Genomic DNA, 13,374 nt, shown 5'->3' on the forward strand with positions numbered 1-13,374 from the left:
TAAAATAATAAAATAATAATAATAAAATAATGCAAATACACAACTAACCATATTATAATCATATTATACTAATTTTAAATATGATTTATCAAATCTATTTTTCTAAATTAATATAACCTAAATCGTATATTATGACATAACTTAAATTCCCAAAGTTTTATTCTAACACGAAGAAACGAAAAATTGAGGAGTCATCTTCTGAGTACTAGTTTTGGATGATTTGGTGGCTGATTTGGGTCGGAACAATGGAGTACGGGAGTGGGGTTAGGATGGTCATCAGTTTCGTGTGCACTACCGATAATAATTTGCCAGAATTTCTAATAACAGGGGAAAAGAAAGGGGAGGCCGGTTGTTAGTTGGTGCCGGCGTTGACGACAGTTTTAGGATGTTTTTCGGCGATGGGAGGTGGGATCAGCGGTGTAGCGTGTTTCGCCAGACGTTGGGGAAAAGGGAAGGAAAGGCAGCGATGGAAATGGGGAGAAGGATGGCGTTGCCGGCGGCAATGGGTTTCGCTAGCGGATCCGGTATAGAGGGAGGGGTGTGGGAAGGCGCCGGATCTGGTGGTTGGCAGCAGTTTTGGAGAGTTTTCCGATAGGAGGGAGTTTTGGTGGTTGGTTCGGCATCTGAGATGTGAGAGGGATGGTGGTGCCGGTTGGGCTTCGCCAGACTGGAGAACGGAGGGAAGGGGCCGGCGCTCTGGTGAGGGAAATGGAAAAAGAGGGACGACAGTCCCATTTTCCGTCTAATTCTCTCCCTTTCCAATTGGCTTTCCGATCTCTCTCTCAATTTTTCTTGTTTTTTACTGTTTTCTCATTTTTTTTACTTCCTCTTTTATCAAATTTTTCTTACTGGTTTTCTATTTTTTCTGTGTGTGCACAATTTTTGGTAAGTGCGTGAATTCCAGTAGATAAGATGATGGAAACAATGTAGTGGTGTTGTGTATAACAGTGTATGTTGCAGTAATTTATGTGTGTGTAGTGTATGTTTTCGGTGAGTGTAAGTATGCAAGTAACAGTGTGTGGAATTGTAACATGCCCATTTTTCTTTTCTCTACTATTCCTCTCTGTTCTGAATTTAACTTAGCAGTATATACATAAACACTCAGTAATTTAATATACAACATAACATATACATTCACCTAATAAATCAACAACACATTATGAATAATATATGAAAATTACTTAAACTACTTTATTTATATTTTTGATTCGTAATAAAGTTTATGCAATAAATTACATAGGATCAAAATAAAACCTGTGTTAAGTTGAAAACAAACACGAAGTCGTCACCGGAATCCTCAAGAAAAATTTTGAAATTTTGAATCTCCACTCTTTCTCTTCTTTATTTTTTTGCTTTTGCTTTTCTTTTTCTATGATTTTTGCTCTCTGGTTTTTCACTCTTTTTGTCAGATAATATGTAATACAGTGTACCTTCTTTTTTCTGGGGGTGGGGAAGTCCTTAAAAACATAAACTTTGGGGAAACAGTTAGAATCAGATAAGGGGGAGATTTTGAATTTTGATTTTTTTCTTTTAAATTATAGAAAATAATAATATTAAAAAAATAAAAAAATAAAAATAAAATAATAATAATAAAAATAATATAATAATAACTAATTAATTTTTATATTTAAGAAAATACAATAAAAGTTTATAAATAGCCAAAAATAAATATAATTAATATAGTACTAAAACTACTAGCTTATTTATTTAAAATTTAAAAAGAAATATATTTTTAAATTTTTGTATTATTTTTTTAAATTAGAATAAAATAAAATAAAATATCTTAAAATAATTTTGTTTAGTTATTTATTTTTTAACTATAAATTATGAAAAATAAAATAAAATAAGAGTTTAAATAATATCAGACCAAATATAAATATTTAATATCGACAAATAAGTTAAAATTCGAGGAGGATCAAAAATCACGTGTCTGCATTGAGGATGAACTCTAATGCCATCACTGGAAATAATATGGCCAAGGAAAACTAATGATATTAGCCAAAATTCACACTTCCTGAATTTGGCGAACAATTGATGGTCTCTAAGAGTTTGCAACACAATTCTGAGATGGTCTGCATGGCTATCTTCACTACGGGAATAAACAAAGATGTCATTAATAAAGACTATGACAAACATGTCTAAGTACTGCTTGATCACTCTGTTCATCAAGTTCATGAAAGCTGCTGGGGCATTCATTAGCCCAAAGGACATGACTAGAAATTCAAAGTTACCATAACGGGTTCTAAAGGTTGTCTTTGGAATATCACATTCCCTTACTCTAAGCTGATAATAGCCGGATCTGAGGTCTATCTTAGAGAAATAACTTTCACCTTGAAGCTGGTCGAAGAAGTTATCAATTCCAGGAAGAGAATATTTGTTCTTGATTGTGACTTTGTTCAACTGCCGGTAGTCGATGCATATTCGGAGAGAGCCATCTTTCTTGCACACTAATAGGACTGGAGCGCCCCATGGAGAAACACTGGGCCTTATGAAACCTTTATCTAAGAGGTCTTTAAGCTGTTCATTTAACTCTTTAATCTCAGCTGGAGCCATACAATATGGAGGGATGGAGTTGGGCTGAGTATCAGGAAGAAGATCAATATCGAATTCTATTTCCCTATCGGGAGGTACCACTAGCAAATATTCAAGAAAAACCTCAGGGAACTCATTAACTATACGAACTGATTGAATTGTTGAAGCTTCAGATGTAGTGTTTTTGACTCGAATTAAATAATAAATGCACTCTTTGGATATCAACTTTTTGGCCTTAAGATAAGATATAAAATGACTCTTAGGAGATTCAGAACTACCTTCCCACTCAAAAACTTCCTCATTAGTAAACTGAAACTTCACTATTTGGGTGCAAAAATCTATTGATGCATAACACTAATGAAGCCAATCCATGCCTAGAATAAAATTGAAATCTACTATTTCTAACTCTATTAGGTCTACTAGTATGATCTTATGCAGGATAGTGATAGGACACTTCTTATAGACTCATCTGGGAACAACTGACTCACCTACTGTTGTGGAAACTAGTAAAGGCTTGGAGAGCTTTTTAGAATCTATCCCAAAATTTGCCACAATCAAAGGAGTCACATAAGATATGTGATTCAGGGTATAACAACACATAAACATCAAAATTAAAGACATGAATCATAACAGTAACAACATCTAGTGAACTCTCCTGCTCCTGTCGGGATGGTAAAGCATAGAATCGATTCTGGTGCTGACCGTCACTGGTACTGGATGATGCGACCTGAGGAGGGACTAGGTGACCTGGAGGAGCTGGTGTGCTAGTAGCCTGAGTTTGGGGACAAACATCCATGCTTTCTTGCTTTGCATACGAACACTTTTTTATTATGTGACCCAAATTTCCACATCTATAACAACCCCTCTTTCCCATCAAACACTCATCAGAATGGTTTCTACCACACTTTGCACATGTCGGATAACTGGGCCTTACTCAAACTGTCTGATTCTATCCTTTATATTTCCCCTCTCCCTCTCTCTATAAACTTCCCTGCCTCAATCTGTTGAGCATGAGTCATCAGCCTAGCAAGATCCATATCCCCAATAAGCATGACAGTCCTACACTCCTTGACTACCAAACTCGAAACTCCAGTAACAAACTTACTCATACTAGATCTATGGTCAGCTATCAACTTGGGAGCATACTTAGATAACTGGGTGAACTTAAGGTAGTACTCCTTCACTGTCATTGAGCCCTGCCTCAGGTTCATGAATTCCTCAATCTTAGCTTCTCTCATCTCACGCGAAAAGAACCTATCCAGAAATACATCCTAAAATACCTGCCAACTCATAGGATCTAAATTCTCACCCCTACTATCCTTCCACATAACAACCCAATCCTAAGCAACATCCTTCGACCTATAGGATGCCAACTCTACACTTCCCTTCTCAGTAACATGCATAACTTAAGTGATATTTCTCACCTCATCAATGTAGAGTTGTGAGTCCTTACTAACTTAAAATAATCCATGTTCTTGTAGATTCTGGCTCAACACATAACTTCATGGACCTGACAATCGCTAAGAAATTAGGTTGCAAATTAAGTAATGTTCATCCCTTTTGTAGTTGTTGTTCGAGATGGTAGTAAGGTGCATAGTTCACTAATGAGTAGAGAGGTACACTGGAAAATGTAGGGAGTGGACTTCGAGATGATATGCTGGTTATTCTTTTGAGAGGGGTTGATATAGTATTGGGGATCCATTGGCTAATCACATTGGGGGATATAAGGTGGAACTTTAGTCAGTTGAAAATGGAATTTCATATGGGAACTAAAAAGATATACTTAAGAGGCAGTCAACCCGGTTCACTTAAGGTAATAGCAGATGTCAAGATGCAGAAGATATTGAATAAGCCGGGACAAATAAACTTGATGTCCATGGATTTTGTTCAGACCATTAAAGAGGATGAAGGGCAAAAATTGGAAGCAAAAATGCCAGAGGAAGTACAAACACTGTTAAAATAATATGAACTACTCTTTAGGGTTCCTATAAAATTACCCCCTTACAGGGGACACAACCACAAAACTATTCTAAAGAAAGGCACCCTTCCAATCAATGTCTTGCCGTATAGATATGCTGCAATTCAAAATAATGAGATTGCAAAGTTGATAGGAGAAATATTGCAATCCAAGGTTATAAGACCAAGTGTAAGTCCCCTTTTTTCCCCTATTGTTATGGCTAGGAAGAAAGAATGCACTCGGAGACTTTGCATTGATTATAGGAAATTGAATGCTAACACTATGAAGGATAAATTTCCCATACCTGTTATAGAAGAGTTACTTGATAAATTAGTAGGATCAAAATATTTCTCAAAATTTGATTTGAGGTCGGGATACCGCCAGATTAGAATTTATGAGCAAGACATTGAGAAGACAACGTTTAGGTCTCATGATGTGCATTATGAATTTGTAGTTATGCCCTTTGGATTGACTAATGCCCCCTCTACATTTCAGAGCTTGATGAATACCATATTTTATTCTTTTCTAAGAAAGTTCATATTGGTGTTTTTTGATGATATCCTAATCTGTATATCCTCTTGGAAGGACTATTTGAGTCATATACAATAGGTTTTCAAAGTGTTTTAAGCACACAACTTATCATCAAGCTCAGTAAATGTTCATTTTCTAAAACTGATATTGATTACTTGGGTCATATTATTACACAACAAGGAGTAGTAGCTGACCCTTGTAAGGTCACGATAATGAGGGAATGACCTACTCCTAAATTTATTAAGGAACCCAGGAGTTTTCTTGGAATGACTGGGTATTACAGACAGTTTGTGAAGAATTATGGGATGTTGGCCAGACCTTTAACTGAACTTTTAAAGAAGGACAAGTTGGAGTGGTCTGATTACGTTACTGCTGTATTTAAAGCTCTCAAACTGGCAATAAGTACTACCCCTGTACTGGCCTTACCTGATTTTTTAAAAGAGTTTGTAGTGGAGATGGATGCTTCTGGATGTAGGATCGGTGCTGTTCTTATGCAAGACAGTCACCCCTTGGCTTATATGAGCAAGTCCTTGAGTGATGCTTATTTGTCCTTGCCAGTTTATAAAAAGAGATGCTTGCAATTGTGAAGGCCATTGAGAAGTGGAGGCCATACTTAATTGGGAGTCATTTCATCATTAGGACTCATCATCAACCTCTTAAGTACCTCATGGAGCAGCGGATATCTACCCAAGTCAACATATGGGTTGGAAAGTTGATGAGATATGACTACACAATAGTTTACAAATATCGGAAGGAGAATTTAGCTGCAGATGACCTATACAGGTATCCTACATCCCTTACACTGCACCTACTAACCACTACCATCGCTTTTGACTTTTTATAGAGGGTCGAGACATCATATACCTCTAATAGTCACTTATATCAACTGGTGCACCAGTTGCAGCATAACCCCTTATCCTACCCATTCTATATGTTGACAGATGGGGTATTATATAGGTGAGGGAAGATTCTTGTTAGGGACAGTCCTTCTCTTAAGGAAGATAATCTACATAGCTTACATGATAGTGTTTTAGGGAGACATTGAGGTATCTCTGCAACACTCTTTAGAGTCAATGAACTGTACTATTGGAAGTAGATGAAAAGGGACATTTACACTCATGTGAAAAAGTGTGAGATTTGTTAGAAGTGTAAAGATGAAAATATGAGATACTGGAATGTTACAACCCCATCCTGTCCCAGATAAAGTATGGCAAGACATAAACTTATAATTCATTGAGGGTCTACCTAAAGTCCTCAACAAACCTGTCATTTTTGTTGTAGTGGATAAACTTAGTAAGTATGCTCACTTTATGTGTTTGAGCAATCCTTACACTGCTTCAATTGTGGCTCAAGCATTTTTGGATAATGTGTACAAGTTGCATGGTCTACCTCTGTCACAACCTGAATCGAGGCCCAGGCCACATGAGCATCCCAAACCATGAAGGCCCGAACACCTCTTTTTCTGTCTGGTAATCATTCACAACGTCTATACAATACAAAGAAATGCGGAAATTTAACAAAATGGAAACATGGTCAATCTCTTAATTCAACTGAACAAGTACGAGATGAAGTTCATAAAATTAAAGATTCATGACACTAGTCTGCAAAATCTCTAATAACACAAAAATAATATCTATCTAAAAACTGGGGCAAGGCCCCCAGTCGAACCATAAACCATATAAAATAACAATGTTCCATAACTAGGCCTCCGAAGTAAGAGAGGCTCACCAACTGCGACTTCTTACAGGATCAATCTACTGCTTAGCGGGACCCCAGGACAGATCCTCAGATCCTGAAATATAAGGGTTAATACAGATGTACCGGTATGAAGAGAAATCTAAAATAGCATACTTTTATACAACATACATGAGAGTAATTCATAAAATATTTTTACATACAGTATAAGAAAACACATGGGGATACTTAAAAGACTTTGAAACATTTGTTTAAAATTATGAACCACTATTTATTGTACTTCTGGGATAGATGGTACACCCTACAAGTATAGTATCTATGGGCTATATGGGTCCGCCATTAACTCTTCGGCCAAGACCTCCACATCCAAGTTTGCCGCAAGGATAAGGGATGTACATACTAGTCTAGTATACCAGTGTCTTAAGGATAAGTATACATTGGCGTTAGCCAATCATATCACCCAAATCAGCAAAAATTGATTTCCAACGATGAGCCCTTACACTCACATCTTCTTACGGTAACCATCTAACTCTCTTTAAGCCCATTTTTAATATTTTAAATCACGCGTCTTTTTGAAAAATAGTCTAATGTCTGAAAACTTTTTGTGGGCTAGTCTGGTCTGAGTCTATTATGGCATTTGTCTGATTTGGTATCGTCATGCCAAAACTTGCAAGTCGTACAAGCCATACAGTATCATATTACAATCTTTTCATTCAAAACAGGTTATTTCGACCACCCAAATCAATTAAACAGTACAATTTAATTTGTATTTCAAAATTTATGAAAACTTATGCAAAAATTCTCTTTTAATTCTTAAACATGTGGTGGTCAATTACTTTGTAGCAACCCCTGCATTTCTTTCAATCATCATCTTTAATATTTACAAACAAGAAAACACCCTCTCTTTGATTCATAACCAATATCAAATCCTTAAACAATAGTAAAAATATTTATCCCATTCTTCTCAATATGTAATTGAACAACCCGTAACATGTGAAATCAAGAAGCACAATAACAAGAGAGGGAGTTTAATTATTCATTCTCTCAATTCGAGTTTCAAGACCTAAAATGCATATATATATATATATATATATATATATATATATATATATATATACACACACACACACACATACACACATACACAAGCATAATCCAATTTTAAGGGAAGGCCTTAAGACCAAAACAATATATATCCTTAAAAAGGGTTTCATAATTTGACGATCCAAAACAATTGTTCAATCCCTATTATAAACGTCATGATATGCTTTCAAAATCTTAGTAAAATAATAACTTATGCCCATAGAGTTTTAGGATAGTTGCACATACCTTAGATTACTTAGTTCGAAGGATAGAACTAGAATCTTGATTTGTTTCTTGGAAATCTTGACTTAAGAGCTTGATTCTTGATTTTTGGGGGCTTTAGGGTTTTCTTGGAGAGGAAAAGTGAATAATGATACAACAAATGCTCTTTGGGGGCTTCAATCTTGTATTTTGGATGGTTTTGTGTGAGGTAAATGACCTAATTGTCCTCAAATATGCAGAAACCAAAAATGGAAAAACACAAGAGCACGTTATGAAATAGGTGACCTGGGCTATGGAGCACCGAAAGGAGTGCCCGATGCATGCTCCATATCATCAAAATAGAGAGGGCGACACGGGCATTTATCGTGGAGTGCTACTATTTTGGTTATCCAAACATGACCTTATGCCCGCCTGAAAATTATGAAACTTCCCTGAGACATGCCCCTTATATCCCTGAACATGAATTGACTTAAAAATCTACGTATCGAGGTTAGAAAGATTGATTTAAGTATCATTGAAGTTCAGAAGCTTAAAATATAACTAAGTCCTTTTAAGTACTTAAAAAAATCTTAGGTTGTTAGCTCTTTAAGCATGCTACTGAGTATGGTATCAAGTCGAGATTACATTATTCCCCTCTTGGGATCATTCATCCTTGAATGATAGCTCAGAACACAGGCAGGCATGATTTCAAGAACATTAAGGAAACAATAAAGAGATTAGTAAATGATTTATACCTTCTATGTCACCATCCACCATCTCAAAAAGGTTTGGGTATCTAGTTTGCATATCATACTCTGACTCCCAAGTATCTTTCTCCCCTTTTTGATTCTTCCACAACACCTTAACCAAGCTATCTCCGTACTTCTTAGCTTCCGAACTTGGCGATCTAAAATGGCAATGGGTTATCCCTCATATGACAACGAGTCTTTCACACTGATCTCCTCTATATGCAACACTAGGGAATGATATCTAATGCACTTTCTCAACATGGACATATGGAATATTGGATGTACGGAAGCCAGACTTGCGGGCAAATCTAACTCATAATCAACCCCATCTATCCTTCTCATAATCTGATATGGTCCTATATAATAAGGACTAATCTTCCCTTTCCTTCCAATTCTCATGACCCCCTTCATGGGGGAGACCTTTAGGAAAACCCAATCATCAACCTCAAATTCTAAATATCTCCTTCTAACATCGGCATAAGAATTTTGGTGACTTTGACCAGTATTAAGTTACTCTCTAATGACCTTCACCTTCTCCATTGCCTAATGAACAAGGTAAAGACCAAACAACTGAGTTTCACCCACCTCATACCACCCAATTGGTGACCTACATCTCCTCCTATAAAGTGCTTCCAAAGGAGCCATTTGAATACTGGAATGATAGCTATTATTGTAGGCAAATTTTATCAACGACAAATGATCTACCTAACTATCTTTGAAATTAATCACACAGGCCCTCAACATATCCTCAAGGGTCTGAATGGTGCGTTCAGCTTGCCCATCAGTCTGAGGGTGGAAAGCAGTACTCAGGTTCACTTGGATGCTTAAATCCTTTTGGAAGGACTGCCAAAACTGTGAAGAAAATTATATTCCTCGGTCTGATATAATGGACGCAGGAGCACCATGCAAATAGACTATCTCTCGAATGTATAGTTTGTCATAGTCATCCCTCAAATAATTCATCTGTATTGGAAGAAAATGAGCGGACTTGGTCATTCGGTCTATAATTTCCCAAATAGAGTCATATTGGTTTCGGGACTTTGGAAGCCCTGTAATGAAGTCCATATTAATCATCTCCTATTTCCACACAGGCAAAGCTATCTCTTGAGAAGTTCCTCTTAGTCTCAAATACTCTACCTTGTCTTGTTGACAATTGTAACACTTAGAAACAAAATTAGCAACATCTCTTTTCTTATTATTCCACTAGCAAATAACCTTAAGGTCATGATACATTTTTGTAAAGCCTGGGTGAACAACATACCTCAAAGTGTGAGCTTTGTCAAGCATTCTCTCTTGTAATCCATCCACGTTCGGCACACATAGCCTATCCTGATATCTTAAAATCTCATCACCTTCAATCTTAAATGCCATCACCTTCTGCTGACCGACATCTTTATTAATCTGCATCAAAATAGGGTCTTCAACCTGCTTTTCCTTAACTTCTGCACATATAGAGGACTTTTCTATCTCATGAACAATTACTCCCCCATCTTCAAAATCTAGAAATCGAACTCCCAAATTTATAAAAAGGTGATTATCTTTCACCATCTCTTCTGTCCTTCCTCAACATGTGAAAGAATGCCCATTGACAACTTGATAAGGGCATCGGCCACCATACTGGCCTTGCCCAGATGATAGTGCAGGCTCATGTCATAATCTTTCAACAATTCCAACGTACGACCTGCTTGAGATTTAGTTCTTTTTACAAAAAAACATACTGCAAACTTTTGTGATCAATGAATATATATACATGCACCACAAAAGATAATGCCGCCATATCTTAAGTGCAAACACCACAACTACTAACTCTAAGTCATGGGTAGGATAATTCTTTTCGTGCACCTTTAACTACCTAGATGCATAAGCCACCCCTTTACTATGCTGTATAAGCACACACCCAAGGCCCACCCGGGACTCATCGCAGTACACAACAAAACCTTTTGTACCCTCAGGAAGGGTCAAAATTGGCACAGTAGTCAACTTATCTTTCAGTTTCTCAAAACTATTCTCACAAGAGTTGGACCATAAGAATTTTACTTTCTTCTGAGTCAATTTAGTAAGTGAAGAAGATATGGAAGAAAAACTATCTATAAACCTTTTATAATACCCTGCCAAACCCAAGAAGCTCCGAATATCGATTGGAGTCGTGGGTCTGGGCCATTTTCTCACTACATCAACCTTTTGGGGGTCAACCTTAATCCCTTCACTAGAAATAATATGCCCCATTAAAGAAATAATACTAAGCCAAAATTCACACTTAGAAAACTTGGCTTACAACTCATGATCACTCAGGGTCTGAAGGACGGCCTAGAGATAATTGGCATAATCTTCCTCATTCTTAGAGTAAACCAAGATGTCATCAATAAAAACTATGACAAACAGATCTAGAAATTGATGAAACACCCTATTTATTAGGTCCATAAAAGCTGTAGGGGCATTAGTTAGTTCGAAGGACATAACTAGGAATTCATAATGTCTATACCGGGTTTGGAAAGTTGTTTTGGGAATATCAACCTCTCTAACCTTCGGCTTATGATAACCCAAATGGAGGTCTATTTTTGAGAAACATTTGGCACCCTAAAGTTGGTCAAAAAGGTCATTAATTCTAGGAAGAGAGTATTTAATTTTAACAGTGACCTTATTTAGCTGACGATAGTCTATACACATACGGAGGGAGCCATTTTTCTTACCCACAAAGAGTGCATGTACACCCCAGTGAGAAACACTAGGGCGAGTAAAGCCCTAGTCAAGAAGATGCTTTAACTGTTCTTTCAACCTTTCCAGTTCTGCAGGAGCTATTATGTATGGTGAAGTAGAAATAGGATAAGTGTCTGGCAACAAGTTAATACCAAAATCTATCTCCCTATCAGGTGGTATCCTCGGGAGATCATTAGGGAAAATTTTTGGGAATTCATTAACTACAGGGACAGGCTAGAGGGAAGGGCTTTTAGTACTGGAATCCTTGACTCGAATAATATATTACAAATAATGCTTTGATATAAGTTTTCAGGCTCTAAGATAAGATATGAACTTCCCCCTAGGTTCTAAGGAATACCCTCCATTCTATCACTGGCTTATTTGGAAAGGAGAAAGTAACTTTTTGGATTCTACAGTCTAACATGGTATAACACGAATGGAGCCAATCCATTCACAAAATGGCATCAAAGTCAATCATATCAAGATATACAAGATCTGCCATAGTATCACGATTATAGACAAACAACATAATTTCTATACACCCTCCTAGCCACAATAGCATCACCAATAAGAGTCAAAATAAAGAAATATTCCGAAATGATTTCAGGCTCAAAACCAAAACTAAAAGCCATATATGGGGTCACATAAGAAAAGGTAGACCCTAGATCAAGCAACACATACACATTACACGAGAAAATTTGTAATATACCCGTCACAATATCTGGCGAAGCCTCAGCATCCTGGCAGTTAGATAGAGCATATAATCAGTTGTGACCACCCCCAAATGCTAAAGTGGTACCCTTAGGTGGTGGTGGTGCTGTGGATTTAGCTTGGGACTTAGCGCCCCCAATATTTTCTCTAACAGTGGGGCAGTCCCTCTTGAAATGACCCGACTGCCCACAAGTATAACACACAAGAGTACCATACTGACATCTCCCTGGATGGTTCTTCTCGTATGAATTACATAGAGGGTATTACCTAAATGGACAGGTCACACATACTTGGGACTGAGTACCCTGTACTCTCGATCCACTATTAGGATGAAAATTCTGGAACTGCTGATTAACTGGAGGTCTAGGCGCTGGGCGCTAGCCGAAGACTGAGCATTACTGCAAAACTTTTTATTCGACCACTTATTACCCCAATTGTTTCCACCTTGGTGCTGACTGTTGTTCTGGTCTGTAGATCTAGCTCTTTTAGCTTGCCTCTCTCTCCCTCCCTTACCTCATCCAACCTTTTCTTCTGCTCTTTAACTTGCTTCATACAAACATATAATTTGGAGAAATCCATATATCTGTTCATCATTGATCCTTTGTATTCCAACACAAGAGCATCCGAGAGATCGGATGTAAACTTTCTCTTGCAATCTCTCATGTTACCCGCCAATTAAGCATAACGAGATAAATGGGTGAACTTTAATGTATACTCTTTGACACTCATTTTTCCTTGTTTCAAGTTCATATATTATTTAACCTTTGATTCTCACAAATCTTGGGGAAAGAAACAATCTAGAAAATCTTCCAAAAACTCACCCCACACAGAAGGCTCAGCATCGCTACCCTTCGAATCCTTCCATTCGTTGTACCACTGATTGGACACTTTCTTCAACTAATAGGCTGCCAGTTCAACCCCTTCAACTTCATTCGCATGAATAACCCTAAAAATTTTCTCCAGTTCATCAGTGAACCCTTATGGGTTGTAATACCTCATATTTTCCTAACTCAGTTTCATTCTTAGTGTACGAGAGTTTCTATGAAAATTCACTTAGAATTTTTCAGATTTAGACCTACCAGGTGGTAGGAAATTGAATTTAATTTTCAACAATATAAATTTTACCCAAATCCGATATCCGGGTGAGAAGTTATGGCATTTTTAGTGAAGCAGTATGGCAAATTGAGCAATACCGCATCGCGGTGATAGGCCAAATGG

At 37.2% G+C, this 13,374-nt stretch overlaps 1 protein-coding gene across 1 annotated transcript; it reads left to right on the top strand.

Annotated features, from left to right (window-relative positions):
* The first annotated feature begins 639 nt into the window (after positions 1 to 639).
* LOC124888793 lies at positions 640 to 5,607 on the top strand. The gene is made up of 3 exons (XM_047400086.1): positions 640 to 699; positions 4,145 to 4,485; positions 5,304 to 5,607. Exons 1-3 carry the CDS (start codon positions 640 to 642, stop codon positions 5,605 to 5,607), a joined length of 705 nt encoding a protein of 234 aa, XP_047256042.1.
* The last annotated feature ends 7,767 nt before the right edge of the window (positions 5,608 to 13,374 follow it).

The sequence above is a fragment of the Capsicum annuum genome, chromosome 11 (assembly GCF_002878395.1).
Source record: "Capsicum annuum cultivar UCD-10X-F1 chromosome 11, UCD10Xv1.1, whole genome shotgun sequence".
In the NCBI taxonomy this organism is placed as follows: domain Eukaryota; kingdom Viridiplantae; phylum Streptophyta; class Magnoliopsida; order Solanales; family Solanaceae; genus Capsicum; species Capsicum annuum.